Genomic DNA, 16,364 nt, shown 5'->3' on the forward strand with positions numbered 1-16,364 from the left:
CCTGTGTTCACAGGGTGGTCACTCCTTGGCCACAAGGGAGATTCTTCTTCAGTCTTCTGTGCAGCAGAATGTCGAAGTCCAGTCTTCTTCTTAGTTTAAGTTGATTTCGGGATGATCTGCTGTGCAATGGCACTGCTCCCCCTCTTATTCCCAAACTGGGGGTGGATCACCTACTAGGTCCCTCCTCTGGGTGGAACCAGGAAGGGGGGCGGTTACACCCCCTTTCCTTTGTCCAGCTCCGCGCCAGGACTGGGGCTGGAAGGCCCCAGAACCGGTTTGGACTGGCCTATGCACGGGGACACCTTGTGTGCCCCGGGCATGTCTGATTCTTTTCAGCCCTGTCCTACCTAATACACAAAATCCTGTCTGGGGTGGTGCTCGCACCTCCCAAGGCAGGAAACCCTTTGTCCAGGCCACCATCTGCCGAGTTTCGGTCAGCAGCAGGAGGCCAGACTTGTGTCTGTGGTGGCAGCGTCCATTTTGTGAAGCTGAGGCTCTGTTTAACTTTAACCGGGGTTAAGGCTACGCACATGTCGTGTCCCTCTAGAAGGGTGGAATGCTATCCCCGTCGCCAGAATTGGCGAGGGGATAGTATTCCAATTCGTATGACACCTTACTCGACATGTTTTGATAAAGCCAAACCAAAGATAGCATTTAACCGCGAGGATTATAATGCACTTAAGAGTATATGGTATGGCAATATCCCGGAACGGCTTAGGGAGTTGTTCCCGACAGCTGCAGACAGGCTCAGCTCATGCCAGAGCACCATCTCACATATTTCCAAGCACTCTGCCTCCAGGATTGATGAGGCCTTCCATAGGAGTGGCTGATAGGAACATATGTGTCCAGTTTAGGGTTAGGCACAGACATACTGTACCTAAGTAAGAGGTGGTTACACCGACTTACCCCAGCTGAGTGATCAGCCAGTTGTGTCAAATATGGAGGCCAGGCCAGGGGTGGCACAATACGTGCTGCAGCCCCTGGTAGGCCTTGGATACACCTATGCCCTGGGCACCTAGGGTGCACTAGTACAGGGGCTCATAAGGTGAACCAGTTCCAATTCGTAATGCACCTAAAGTGCATTGGCATTAATTTAGAGAGAGAACAGCAGGCTGTGGGTCTGATTAGCAGGCCCACAGCCACATTAAGTCAGAAACCAGTGAAGCAAAAAGCAAAAATTTGGGGTGACCATAGGATAGCAGACCCTACTCTCCTACAGGACTCTTCAACATTGAAGAAATTGGGCTCCCCATTTGAAAGGGGGCTGGAGGTATAAGAACACAGAGTATCCTAAAGAGCAACCCTTCTTGAGTATAAGAGTCCCACTTTCAGTGTGAAGGGAGGAAGGTTAAAATAGCTTCTCCCCATGTGAGAGAAAGTCAATTGCTCTAATATAGGACACCTCATTCCAGCCTCAAAGACATTAATTTAATCTGATGACCTATTACTAGCACAAGTAATGAAAGTATGATTGTCAGCCTTGTAGACAGTAAACGTCTTTGAATAGCTATCATGATGCCCTTAGCGCCATCTATATGGCTTCAGTCTTCATAAATAATTTTCATGCGAAGACGCCACTAAAAGGAGCAGAGAGCCGTCACATGCTATGCACTTTTTGTAAGGACCAGCAAAATGATAAATTTAGAGTTTGACTCACCTTGTAAATTGTTAAATGAAGCAGAGGGCTGCTGAAGTTTTTTTTCTCTCTCAGCAACTCTGATAAATTTTCTTCTGCAACACTCCCTCTGCTGGTCATTCAATATAGTCTGCAAATGGAAAAGTCCACTGTTAGTCTATTAACAGAACTTGAATATTACCAGACTAATGCACCACAACAACAATCAGTTTTTGGTAAATGGTTATCAATCAGTACTATGACGTCTGTAACATGGTGAAAATACATAGCTCAGAAAGAATTCAAATCTCTATTTTATTTTCAACCTAGCACACCTTTCCCTCCTAAGCCTCCGTTGCTACCACTCTTTATACAACTTTAGCATCTATATTAGAATGTAGATAAAAATATCTAACTGCTATCCAAGTGGCAGCGTACCCTGCTCACTGCAATTCTTTTAGGTTAGAGTACGCCAATGACCATTAAGGGATCTGATATGTTTATGGAGGAAGGTTTATGCTACAGTTAGTGGTAATGAGAAAAACTATGAACCACAGATTCGGACATCTTCATTCTTGCACATCCCTATCAGTTAACCTATAGAGAACCTGAGAATATTGTGATCACCGACACCTTCAAACAAATAATTAAGTCTCAAATAATGCCCTTCTTTTGCTCGTCTCGCCATCTTTGCCTTTCTGCTGGCAGTCCTGGCTACCCTGCTACCCATTTCAATAACATGATAAATGTATCCTATTGCTGGCCCTCATGTCAGATGACATCCTGCTGTAGCTTTATAATGTCAGGGCACCATTTGACCAATCGTCATGGGTGACAATTACACAGAACATGGAGGCATTAGGAATTCCGCACTAGGTAACGCTCTGAAATTATGACTGCAGGCCAAGTAGGAGGTGTAATGGGAAAGGACTCTTCAACATTGAAGAAATTGGGCTCCCCATTTGAAAGGGGGCTGGAGGTACAAGAACACAGAGTATCCTAAAGAGCAACCCTTCTTGAGTAGAAGAGTCCCACTTTCAGTGTGAAGGGAGGAAGGTTAAAATAGCTTCTCCCCATGTGAGAGAAAGTCAATTGCTCTAATATAGGGCACCTCATTCCAGCCTCAAAGACATTAATTTAATCTGATGACCTATTACTAGCACAAGTAATGAAAGTAGGATTGTCAGCCTTGTAGACAGTAAACGTCTTTGAATAGCTATCATGATGCCCTTAGCGCCATCTATATGGCTTCAGTCTTCATAAATAATTTTCATGCGAAGACGCCACTAAAAGGAGCAGAGAGCCGTCACATGCTATGCACTTTTTGTAAGGACCAGCAAAATGATAAATTTAGAGTTTGACTCACCTTGTAAATTGTTAAATGAAGCAGAGGGCTGCTGAAGTTTTTTTCTCTCTCAGCAACTCTGATAAATTTTCTTCTGCAACACTCCCTCTGCTGGTCATTCAATATAGTCTGCAAATGGAAAAGTCCACTGTTAGTCTATTAACAGAACTTGAATATTACCAAACTAATGCACCACAACAACAATCAGTTTTTGGTAAATGGTTATCAATCAGTACTATGACGTCTGTAACATGGTGAAAATACATAGCTCAGAAAGAATTCAAATCTCTATTTTATTTTCAACCTAGCACACCTTTCCCTCCTAAGCCTCCGTTGCTACCACTCTTTATACAACTTTAGCATCTATATTAGAATGTAGATAAAAATATCTAACTGCTATCCAAGTGGCAGCGTACCCTGCTCACTGCAATTCTTTTAGGTTAGAGTACGCCAATGACCATTAAGGGATCTGATATGTTTATGGAGGAAGGTTTATGCTACAGTTAGTGGTAATGAGAAAAACTATGAACCACAGATTCGGACATCTTCATTCTTGCACATCCCTATCAGTTAACCTATAGAGAACCTGAGAATATTGTGATCACCGACACCTTCAAACAAATAATTAAGTCTCAAATAATGCCCTTCTTTTGCTCGTCTCGCCATCTTTGCCTTTCTGCTGGCAGTCCTGGCTACCCTGCTACCCATTTCAATAACATGATAAATGTATCCTATTGCTGGCCCTCATGTCAGATGACATCCTGCTGTAGCTTTATAATGTCAGGGCACCATTTGACCAATCGTCATGGGTGACAATTACACAGAACATGGAGGCATTAGGAATTCCGCACTAGGTAACGCTCTGAAATTATGACTGCAGGCCAAGTAGGAGGTGTAATGGGAAAGGACTCTTCAACATTGAAGAAATTGGGCTCCCCATTTGAAAGGGGGCTGGAGGTACAAGAACACAGAGTATCCTAAAGAGCAACCCTTCTTGAGTAGAAGAGTCCCACTTTCAGTGTGAAGGGAGGAAGGTTAAAATAGCTTCTCCCCATGTGAGAGAAAGTCAATTGCTCTAATATAGGGCACCTCATTCCAGCCTCAAAGACATTAATTTAATCTGATGACCTATTACTAGCACAAGTAATGAAAGTAGGATTGTCAGCCTTGTAGACAGTAAACGTCTTTGAATAGCTATCATGATGCCCTTAGCGCCATCTATATGGCTTCAGTCTTCATAAATAATTTTCATGCGAAGACGCCACTAAAAGGAGCAGAGAGCCGTCACATGCTATGCACTTTTTGTAAGGACCAGCAAAATGATAAATTTAGAGTTTGACTCACCTTGTAAATTGTTAAATGAAGCAGAGGGCTGCTGAAGTTTTTTTCTCTCTCAGCAACTCTGATAAATTTTCTTCTGCAACACTCCCTCTGCTGGTCATTCAATATAGTCTGCAAATGGAAAAGTCCACTGTTAGTCTATTAACAGAACTTGAATATTACCAAACTAATGCACCACAACAACAATCAGTTTTTGGTAAATGGTTATCAATCAGTACTATGACGTCTGTAACATGGTGAAAATACATAGCTCAGAAAGAATTCAAATCTCTATTTTATTTTCAACCTAGCATACCTTTCCCTCCTAAGCCTCCGTTGCTACCACTCTTTATACAACTTTAGCATCTATATTAGAATGTAGATAAAAATATCTAATTGCTATCCAAGTGACGGCGTACCCTGCTCACTGCAATTCTTTTAGGTTAGAGTACGCCAATGACCATTAAGGGATCTGATATGTTTATGGAGGAAGGTTTATGCTACAGTTAGTGGTAATGAGAAAAACTATGAACCACAGATTCGGACATCTTCATTCTTGCACATCCCTATCAGTTAACCTATAGAGAACCTGAGAATATTGCGATCACCGACACCTTGAAACAAATAATTAAGTCTCAAATAATGCCCTTCTTTTGCTCGTCTAGCCATCTTTGCCTTTCTGCTGGCAGTCCTGGCTACCCTGCTACCCATTTCAATAACATGATAAATGTATCCTATTGCTGGCCCTCATGTCAGATGACATCCTGCTGTAGCTTTATGATGTCAGGGCACCATTTGACCAATCGTCATGGGTGACAATTACACAGAACAAGGAGGCATTAGGAATTCCGCACTAGGGAACGCTCTGAAATTATGACTGCAGGCCAAGTAGGAGGTGTAATGGGAAAGGACTCTTCAACATTGAAGAAATTGGGCTCCCCATTTGAAAGGGGGCTGGAGGTACAAGAACACAGTATCCTAAAGAGCAACCCTTCTTGAGTATAAGAGTCCCACTTTCAGTGTGAAGTGAGGAAGGTTCAAATAGCTTCTCCCTATGTGAGAGAAAGTCAATTGCTCTAATATAGGGCACTTCATTCCAGCCTCAAAGACATTAATTTAATCTGATGACCTATTACTAGCACAAGTAATGAAAGTATGATTGTCAGCCTTGGAGACAGTAAACGTCTTTGAATAGCTATCATGATGCCCTTAGCGCCATCTATATGGCTTCAGTCTTGATAAATAATTTTCATGCGGAAGACGCCACTAAAAGGAGCAGAGAGCCGTCACATGCTATGCACTTTTTGTAAGGACCAGCAAAATGATAAATTTAGAGTTTGACTCACCATGTAAATTGTTAAATGAAGCAGAGGGCTGCTGAAGTTTTTTTTTTCTCTCAGCAACTCTGATAAATTTTCTTCTGCAACACTCCCTCTGCTGGTCATTCAATATAGTCTGCAAATGGAAAAGTCCACTGTTAGTCTATTAACAGAACTTGAATATTACCAAACTAATGCACCACAACAACAATCAGTTTTTGGTAAATGGTTATCAATCAGTACTATGACGTCTGTAACATGGTGAAAATACATAGCTCAGAAAGAATTCAAATCTCTATTTTATTTTCAACCTAGCATACCTTTCCCTCCTAAGCCTCCGTTGCTACCACTCTTTATACAACTTTACCATCTATATTAGAATGTAGATAAAAATATCTAATTGCTATCCAAGTGACAGCGTACCCTGCTCACTGCAATTCTTTTAGGTTAGAGTACGCCAATGACCATTAAGGGATCTGATATGTTTATGGAGGAAGGTTTATGCTACAGTTAGTGGTAATGAGAAAAACTATGAACCACAGATTTGGACATCTTCATTCTTGCACATCCCAATCAGTTAACCTATAGAGAACCTGAGAATATTGTGATCACCGACACCTTCAAACAAATAATTAAGTCTCAAATAATGCCCTTCTTTTGCTCGTCTCGCCATCTTTGCCTTTCTGCTGGCAGTCCTGGCTACCCTGCTACCCATTTCAATACCATGATAAATGTATCCTATTGCTGGCCCTCATGTCAGATGACATCCTGCTGTAGCTTTATAATGTCAGGGCACCATTTGACCAATCGTCATGGGTGACAATTACACAGAACATGGAGGCATTAGGAATTCCGCACTAGGTAACGCTCTGAAATTATGACTGCAGGCCAAGTAGGAGGTGTAATAGGAAAGGACTCTTCAACATTGAAGAAATTGGGCTCCCCATTTGAAAGGGGGCTGGAGGTACAAGAACACAGAGTATCCTAAAGAGCAACCCTTCTTGAGTAGAAGAGTCCCACTTTCAGTGTGAAGGGAGGAAGGTTAAAATAGCTTCTCCCCATGTGAGAGAAAGTCAATTGCTCTAATATAGGGCACCTCATTCCAGCCTCAAAGACATTAATTTAATCTGATGACCTATTACTAGCACAAGTAATAAAAGTATGATTGTCAGCCTTGTAGACAGTAAACGTCTTTGAATAGCTATCATGATGCCCTTAGCGCCATCTATATGGCTTCAGTATTGATAAATAATTTCCATGCGGAACACCCCACTAAAAGGAGCAGAGAGCCGTCACATGCTATGCACTTTTTTTAAGGACCAGCAAAATTATAAATTTAGAGTTTGACTTACCATGTAAATTGTTAAATGAAGCAGAGGGCTGCTGAAGTTTTTTTTTTTTCTCTCAGCAACTCTGAGAAATTTTCTCCTGCAACACTCCCTCTGCTGGTCATTCAATATAGTCTGCAAATGGAAAAGTCTACTGTTAGTCTATTAACAGAACTTGAATATTACCAAACTAATGCACCACAACCACAATCAGTTTTTGGTAAATGGTTATCAATCAGTACTATGACGTCTGTAACATGGTGAAAATACATAGCTCAGAAAGAATTCAAATCTCTATTTTATTTTCAACCTAGCATACCTTTCCCTCCTAAGCCTCCGTTGTTACCACTCTTTATACAACTTTAGCATCTATATTAGAATGTAGATAAAAATATCTAATTGCTATCCAAGTGACAGCGTACCCTGCTCACTGCAATTCTTTTAGGTTAGAGTACGCCAATGACCATTAAGGGATCTGATAAGTTTATGGAGGAAGGTTTATGCTACAGTTGGTGGTAATGAGAAAAACTATGAACCACAGATTCGGACATCTTCATTCTTGCACATCCCTATCAGTTAACCTATAGAGAACCTGAGAATATTGTGATCACCGACACCTTCAAACAAATAATTAAGTCTCAAATAATGTCCTTCTTTTGCTCGTCTCGCCAGGTTTGCCTTTCTGCTGGCAGTCCTGGCTACCCTGCTACCCATTTCAATAACATGATAAATGTATCCTATTGCTGGCCCTTATGTCAGATGACATCCTGCTGTAGCTTTTTCATGTCAGGGCACCATTTGACCAATCGTCATGGGTGACAATTACACAGAACAAGGAGGCATTAGGAATTCCGCACTAGGTAACGCTCTGAAATTATGACTGCAGGCCAAGTAGGAGGTGTAATGGGAAAGGACTCTTCAACATTGAAGAAATTGGGCTCCCCATTTGAAAGGGGGCTGGAGGTACAAGAACACAGTATCCTAAAGAGCAACCTTTCTTGAGTATAAGAGTCCCACTTTCAGTGTGAAGGGAGGAAGGTTAAAATAGCTTCTCCCTATGTGAGAGAAAGTCAATTGCTCTAATATAGGGCACCTGATTCCAGCCTCAAAGTCATTAATTTAATCTGATGAACTATTACTAGCACAAGTAATGAAAGTATGATTGGCAGCCTTGTAGACAGTAAACGTCTTTGAATAGCTATCATGATGCCCTTAGCGCCATCTATATGGCTTCAGTCTTGATAAATAATTTTCATGAGGAAGACGCCACTAAAAGGTGCAGAGAGCCGTCACATGCTATGCACTTTTTGTAAGGACCAGCAAAATGATAAATTTAGAGTTTGACTCACCATGTAAATTGTTAAATGAAGCAGAGGGCTGCTGAAGTTTTTTTTTTCTCTCAGCAACTTTGATAAATTTTCTTCTGCAACACTCCCTCTGCTGGTCATTCAATATAGTCTGCAAATGGAAAAGTCCACTGTTAGTCTATTAACAGAACTTGAATATTACCAAACTAATGCACCACAACACCAATCAGTTTTTGGTAAATGGTTATCAATCAGTACTATGACGTCTTTAACATGGTGAAAATACATAGCTCAGAAAGAATTCAAATCTCTATTTTATTTTCAACCTAGCATACCTTTCCCTCCTAAGCCTCCGTTGCTACCACTCTTTATACAACTTTAGCATCTATATTAGAATGTAGATAAAAATATCTAAGCGCTATCCAAGTGACAGCGTACCCTGCTCACTGCAATTCTTTTAGGTTAGAGTACGCCAATGACCATTAAGGGATCTGATATGTTTATGGAGGAAGGTTTATGCTACAGTTATTGGTAATGAGAAAAACTATGAACCACAGATTCGGACATCTTCATTCTTGCACATCCCTATCAGTTAACCTATAGAGAACCTGAGAATATTGTGATCACCGACACCTTCAAACAAATAATTAAGTCTCAAATAATGCCCTTCTTTTGCTCGTCTCGCCATCTTTGCCTTTCTGCTGGCAGTCCTGGCTACCCTGCTACCCATTTCAATAACATGATAAATGTATCCTATTGCTTGCCCTCATGTCAGATGACATCCTGCTGTAGCTTTATGATGTCAGGGCACCATTTGACCAATCGTCATGGGTGACAATTACACAGAACAAGGAGGCATTAGGAATTCCGCACTAGGTAACGCTCTGAAATTATGACTGCAGGCCAAGTAGGAGGTGTAATGGGAAAGGACTCTTCAACATTGAAGAAATTGGGCTCCCCATTTGAAAGGGGGCTGGAGGTACAAGAACACAGTATCCTAAAGAGCAACCCTTCTTGAGTATAAGAGTCCCACTTTCAGTGTGAAGTGAGGAAGGTTAAAATAGCTTCTCCCTATGTGAGAGAAAGTCAATTGCTCTAATATAGGGCACCTCATTCCAGCCTCAAAGACATTAATTTAATCTGATGACCTATTACTAGCACAAGTAATGAAAGTATGATTGTCAGCCTTGTAGACAGTAAACGTCTTTGAATAGCTATCATGATGCCCTTAGCGCCATCTATATGGCTTCAGTCTTCATAAATAATTTTCATGCGAAGACGCCACTAAAAGGAGCAGGGAGCCGTCACATGCTATGCACTTTTTGTAAGGACCAGCAAAATGATAAATTTAGAGTTTGACTCACCTTGTAAATTGTTAAATGAAGCAGAGGGCTGCTGAAGTTTTTTTTCCTCTCTCAGCAACTCTGATAAATTTTCTTCTGCAACACTCCCTCTGCTGGTCATTCAATATAGTCTGCAAATGGAAAAGTCCACTGTTAGTCTATTAACAGAACTTGAATATTACCAAACTAATGCACCACAACAACAATCAGTTTTTGGTAAATGGTTATCAATCAGTACTATGACGTCTGTAACATGGTGAAAATACATAGCTCAGAAAGAATTCAAATCTCTATTTTATTTTCAACCTAGCATACCTTTCCCTCCTAAGCCTCCGTTGCTACCACTCTTTATACAACTTTACCATCTATATTAGAATGTAGATAAAAATATCTAATTGCTATCCAAGTGACAGCGTACCCTGCTCACTGCAATTCTTTTAGGTTAGAGTACGCCAATGACCATTAAGGGATCTGATATGTTTATGGAGGAAGGTTTATGCTACAGTTAGTGGTAATGAGAAAAACTATGAACCACAGATTTGGACATCTTCATTCTTGCACATCCCAATCAGTTAACCTATAGAGAACCTGAGAATATTGTGATCACCGACACCTTCAAACAAATAATTAAGTCTCAAATAATGCCCTTCTTTTGCTCGTCTCGCCATCTTTGCCTTTCTGCTGGCAGTCCTGGCTACCCTGCTACCCATTTCAATAACATGATAAATGTATCCTATTGCTGGCCCTCATGTCAGATGACATCCTGCTGTAGCTTTATAATGTCAGGGCACCATTTGACCAATCGTCATGGGTGACAATTACACAGAACATGGAGGCATTAGGAATTCCGCACTAGGTAACGCTCTGAAATTATGACTGCAGGCCAAGTAGGAGGTGTAATGGGAAAGGACTCTTCAACATTGAAGAAATTGGGCTCCCCATTTGAAAGGGGGCTGGAGGTACAAGAACACAGTATCCTAAAGAGCAACCCTTCTTGAGTATAAGAGTCCCACTTTCAGTGTGAAGTGAGGAAGGTTCAAATAGCTTCTCCCTATGTGAGAGAAAGTCAATTGCTCTAATATAGGGCACCTCATTCCAGCCTCAAAGACATTAATTTAATCTGATGACCTATTACTAGCACAAGTAATGAAAGTATGATTGTCAGCCTTGTAGACAGTAAACGTCTTTGAATAGCTATCATGATGCCCTTAGCGCCATCTATATGGCTTCAGTCTTGATAAATAATTTTCATGCGGAAGACGCCACTAAAAGGAGCAGAGAGCCGTCACATGCTATGCACTTTTTGTAAGGACCAGCAAAATGATAAATTTAGAGTTTGACTCACCATGTAAATTGTTAAATGAAGCAGAGGGCTGCCGAAGTTTTTTTTTTTTCTCTCAGCAACTCTGATAAATTTTCTTCTGCAACACTCCCTCTGCTGGTCATTCAATATAGTCTGCAAATGGAAAAGTCCACTGTTAGTCTATTAACAGAACTTGAATATTACCAAACTAATGCACCACAACCACAATCAGTTTTTGGTAAATGGTTATCAATCAGTACTATGACGTCTGTAACATGGTGAAAATACATAGCTCAGAAAGAATTCAAATCTCTATTTTATTTTCAACCTAGCATACCTTTCCCTCCTAAGCCTCCGTTGTTACCACTCTTTATACAACTTTAGCATCTATATTAGAATGTAGATAAAAATATCTAATTGCTATCCAAGTGACAGCGTACCCTGCTCACTGCAATTCTTTTAGGTTAGAGTACGCCAATGACCATTAAGGGATCTGATAAGTTTATGGAGGAAGGTTTATGCTACAGTTGGTGGTAATGAGAAAAACTATGAACCACAGATTCGGACATCTTCATTCTTGCACATCCCTATCAGTTAACCTATAGAGAACCTGAGAATATTGTGATCACCGACACCTTCAAACAAATAATTAAGTCTCAAATAATGTCCTTCTTTTGCTCGTCTCGCCATGTTTGCCTTTCTGCTGGCAGTCCTGGCTACCCTGCTACCCATTTCAATAACATGATAAATGTATCCTATTGCTGGCCCTTATGTCAGATGACATCCTGCTGTAGCTTTTTCATGTCAGGGCACCATTTGACCAATCGTCATGGGTGACAATTACACAGAACAAGGAGGCATTAGGAATTCCGCACTAGGTAACGCTCTGAAATTATGACTGCAGGCCAAGTAGGAGGTGTAATGGGAAAGGACTCTTTAACATTGAAGAAATTGGGCTCCCCATTTGAAAGGGGGCTGGAGGTACAAGAACACAGTATCCTAAAGAGCAACCTTTCTTGAGTATAAGAGTCCCACTTTCAGTGTGAAGGGAGGAAGGTTAAAATAGCTTCTCCCTATGTGAGAGAAAGTCAATTGCTCTAATATAGGGCACCTCATTCCAGCCTCAAAGACATTAATTTAATCTGATGAACTATTACTAGCACAAGTAATGAAAGTATGATCGGCAGCCTTGTAGACAGTAAACGTCTTTGAATAGCTATCATGATGCCCTTAGCGCCATCTATATGGCTTCAGTCTTCATAAATAATTTTCATGAGGAAGACGCCACTAAAAGGTGCAGAGAGCCGTCACATGCTATGCACTTTTTGTAAGGACCACAAAATGATAAATTTAGAGTTTGACTCACCATGTAAATTGTTAAATGAAGCAGAGGGCTGCTGAAGTTTTTTTTTTTCTCTCAGCAACTCTGATAAATTTTCTTCTGCAACACTCCCTCTGCTGGTCATTCAATATAGTCTGCAAATGGAAAAGTCCACTGTTAGTCTATTAACAGAACTTGAATATTACCAAACTAATGCACCACAACAACAATCAGTTTTTGGTAAATGGTTATCAATCAGTACTATGACGTCTTTAACATGGTGAAAATACATAGCTCAGAAAGAATTCAAATCTCTATTTTATTTTCAACCTAGCATACCTTTCCCTCCTAAGCCTCCGTTGCTACCACTCTTTATACAACTTTAGCATCTATATTAGAATGTAGATAAAAATATCTAAGCGCTATCCAAGTGACAGCGTACCCTGCTCACTGCAATTCTTTTAGGTTAGAGTACGCCAATGACCATTAAGGGATCTGATATGTTTATGGAGGAAGGTTTATGCTACAGTTATTGGTAATGAGAAAAACTATGAACCACAGATTCGGACATCTTCATTCTTGCACATCCCTATCAGTTAACCTATAGAGAACCTGAGAATATTGTGATCACCGACACCTTCAAACAAATAATTAAGTCTCAAATAATGCCCTTCTTTTGCTCGTCTCGCCATCTTTGCCTTTCTGCTGGCAGTCCTGGCTACCCTGCTACCCATTTCAATAACATGATAAATGTATCCTATTGCTTGCCCTCATGTCAGATGACATCCTGCTGTAGCTTTATGATGTCAGGGCACCATTTGACCAATCGTCATGGGTGACAATTACACAGAACAAGGAGGCATTAGGAATTCCGCACTAGGTAACGCTCTGAAATTATGACTGCAGGCCAAGTAGGAGGTGTAATGGGAAAGGACTCTTCAACATTGAAGAAATTGGGCTCCCCATTTGAAAGGGGGCTGGAGGTACAAGAACACAGTATCCTAAAGAGCAACCCTTCTTGAGTATAAGAGTCCCACTTTCAGTGTGAAGTGAGGAAGGTTAAAATAGCTTCTCCCTATGTGAGAGAAAGTCAATTGCTCTAATATAGGGCACCTCATTCCAGCCTCAAAGACATTAATTTAATCTGATGACCTATTACTAGCACAAGTAATGAAAGTATGATTGTCAGCCTTGTAGACAGTAAACGTCTTTGAATAGCTATCATGATGCCCTTAGCGCCATCTATATGGCTTCAGTCTTGATAAATAATTTTCATGCGGAAGACGCCACTAAAAGGAGCAGAGAGCCGTCACATGCTATGCACTTTTTGTAAGGACCAGCAAAATGATAAATTTAGAGTTTGACTCACCATGTAAATTGTTAAATGAAGCAGAGGGCTGCTGAAGTTTTTTTTTTCTCTCAGCAACTCTGATAAATTTTCTTCTGCAACACTCCCTCTGCTGGTCATTCAATATAGTCTGCAAATGGAAAAGTCCACTGTTAGTCTATTAACAGAACTTGAATATTACCAAACTAATGCACCACAACAACAATCAGTTTTTGGTAAATGGTTATCAATCAGTACTATGACGTCTGTAACATGGTGAAAATACATAGCTCAGAAAGAATTCAAATCTCTATTTTATTTTCAACCTAGCATACCTTTCCCTCCTAAGCCTCCGTTGCTACCACTCTTTATACAACTTTACCATCTATATTAGAATGTAGATAAAAATATCTAATTGCTATCCAAGTGACAGCGTACCCTGCTCACTGCAATTCTTTTAGGTTAGAGTACGCCAATGACCATTAAGGGATCTGATATGTTTATGGAGGAAGGTTTATGCTACAGTTAGTGGTAATGGGAAAAACTATGAACCACAGATTCGAACAACTTCATTCTTGCACATCCCTATCAGTTAACCTATAGAGAACATTAGAATATTGTGATCACCGACACCTTCAAGGAAATAATTAAGTCTCAAATAATGCCCTTCTTTTGCTCGTCTCGCCATCTTTGCCTTTCTGCTGGCAGTCCTGGCTACCCTGCTACCCATTTCAATAACATGATAAATGTATCCTATTGCTGGCCCTCATGTCAGATGAAATCCTGCTGTAGCTTTATGATGTCAGGGCACCATTTGACCAATCGTCATGGGTGACAATTACACAGAACAAGGAGGCATTAGGAATTCCGCACTAGGTAACGCTCTGAAATTATGACTGCAGGCCAAGTAGGAAGTGTAATGGGAAAGGACTCTTCAACATTTAAGACATTGGAACCCCATTTGAAAGGGGGCTGGAGGTACAAGAACACAGAGTATCCTAAAGAGCAACCCTTCTTGAGTATAAGAGTCCCACTTTCAGTGTGAAGGGAGGAAGGTTAAAATAGCTTCTCCCCATGTTAGAGAAAGTCAATTGCTCTAATATAGGGCACCTCATTCCAGCCTCAAAGACATTCATTTAATCTGACCTATTACTAGCACAAGTAATAAAAGTATGATTGTCAGCCTTGTAGACAGTAAACGTCTTTGAATAGCTATCATGATGCCCTTAGCGCCATCTATATGGCTTCAGTCTTGATAAATAATTTTCATTCGGAAGACGCCACTAAAAGGAGCAGAGATCCGTCACATGCTATGCACTTTTTTTAAGGACCAGCAAAATGATAAATTTAGAGTTTGACTCACCATGTAAATTGTTAAATGAAGCAGAGGGCTGCTGAAGTTTTTTTTTTCTCTCAGCAAATCTGATAAATTTTCTTCTGCAACACTCCCTCTTCTGGTCATTCAATATAGTCTGCAAATGGAAAAGTCCACTGTTAGTCTATTAACAGAACTTGAATATTACCAAACTAATGCACCACAACAACAATCAGTTTTTGGTAAATGGTTATCAATCAGTACTATGACGTCTGTAACATGGTGAAAATACATAGCTCAGAAAGAATTCAAATCTCTATTTTATTTTCAACCTAGCATACCTTTCCCTCCTAAGCCTCCGTTGCTACCACTCTTTATACAACTTTACCATCTATATTAGAATGTAGATAAAAATATCTAATTGCTATCCAAGTGACAGCGTACCCTGCTCACTGCAATTCTTTTAGGTTAGAGTACGCCAATGACCATTAAGGGATCTGATATGTTTATGGAGGAAGGTTTATGCTACAGTTAGTGGTAATGAGAAAAACTATGAACCACAGATTTGGACATCTTCATTCTTGCACATCCCAATCAGTTAACCTATAGAGAACCTGAGAATATTGTGATCACCGACACCTTCAAACAAATAATTAAGTCTCAAATAATGCCCTTCTTTTGCTCGTCTCGCCATCTTTGCCTTTCTGCTGGCAGTCCTGGCTACCCTGCTACCCATTTCAATAACATGATAAATGTATCCTATTGCTGGCCCTCATGTCAGATGACATCCTGCTGTAGCTTTATGATGCCAGTGCACCATTTGACCAATCGTCATGGGTGACAATTACACAGAACAAGGAGGCATTAGGAATTCCGCACTAGGTAACGCTCTGAAATTATGACTGCAGGCCAAGTAGGAGGTGTAATGGGAAAGGACTCTTTAACATTGAAGAAATTGGGCTCCCCATTTGAAAGGGGGCTGGAGGTACAAGAACACAGTATCCTAAAGAGCAACCTTTCTTGAGTATAAGAGTCCCACTTTCAGTGTGAAGGGAGGAAGGTTAAAATAGCTTCTCCCTATGTGAGAGAAAGTCAATTGCTCTAATATAGGGCACCTCATTCCAGCCTCAAAGACATTAATTTAATCTGATGAACTATTACTAGCACAAGTAATGAAAGTATGATCGGCAGCCTTGTAGACAGTAAACGTCTTTGAATAGCTATCATGATGCCCTTAGCGCCATCTATATGGCTTCAGTCTTCATAAATAATTTTCATGAGGAAGACGCCACTAAAAGGTGCAGAGAGCCGTCACATGCTATGCACTTTTTGTAAGGACCACAAAATGATAAATTTAGAGTTTGACTCACCATGTAAATTGTTAAATGAAGCAGAGGGCTGCTGAAGTTTTTTTTTTTCTCTCAGCAACTCTGATAAATTTTCTTCTGCAACACTCCCTCTGCTGGTCATTCAATATAGTCTGCAAATGGAAAAGTCCACTGTTAGTCTATTAACAGAACT

General features: G+C 40.5%; 2 protein-coding genes across 2 annotated transcripts in view; both read right to left on the minus strand.

The window, feature by feature from the left end:
• The window catches only part of LOC147688655 (uncharacterized), a 36,115-nt gene extending 22,436 nt beyond the window's left edge, over positions 1–13,679 (minus strand). The window contains exons 1-10 of the mRNA XM_086939959.1: positions 13,571–13,679; positions 12,247–12,356; positions 10,923–11,033; positions 9,599–9,708; positions 8,277–8,385; positions 6,952–7,062; positions 5,627–5,735; positions 4,305–4,412; positions 2,982–3,089; positions 1,658–1,766 (exon numbers count right to left, since the gene is read on the minus strand). Coding sequence (XP_086796085.1) covers positions 1,658–1,766; positions 2,982–3,089; positions 4,305–4,412; positions 5,627–5,725 — 424 coding nt within the window. The 5' untranslated portion in view covers positions 5,726–5,735; positions 6,952–7,062; positions 8,277–8,385; ... (2 more) ...; positions 12,247–12,356; positions 13,571–13,679. The remainder of the gene's footprint in view (positions 1–1,657; positions 1,767–2,981; positions 3,090–4,304; positions 4,413–5,626; positions 5,736–6,951; positions 7,063–8,276; positions 8,386–9,598; positions 9,709–10,922; positions 11,034–12,246; positions 12,357–13,570) is intronic.
• A 2,534-nt stretch (positions 13,680–16,213) lies between these two features.
• Positions 16,214–16,364, minus strand: part of LOC147688656 (uncharacterized) — an 88,585-nt gene continuing 88,434 nt past the window's right edge. The window contains exon 27 of the mRNA XM_086939960.1: positions 16,214–16,323. The gene's annotated coding sequence lies outside the window, so the exon portion shown is untranslated. The remainder of the gene's footprint in view (positions 16,324–16,364) is intronic.

The sequence above is a fragment of the Lissotriton vulgaris genome, chromosome 10, assembly GCF_964263255.1.
Source record: "Lissotriton vulgaris chromosome 10, aLisVul1.2, whole genome shotgun sequence".
Taxonomy (NCBI): Eukaryota; Metazoa; Chordata; class Amphibia; order Caudata; family Salamandridae; genus Lissotriton; species Lissotriton vulgaris.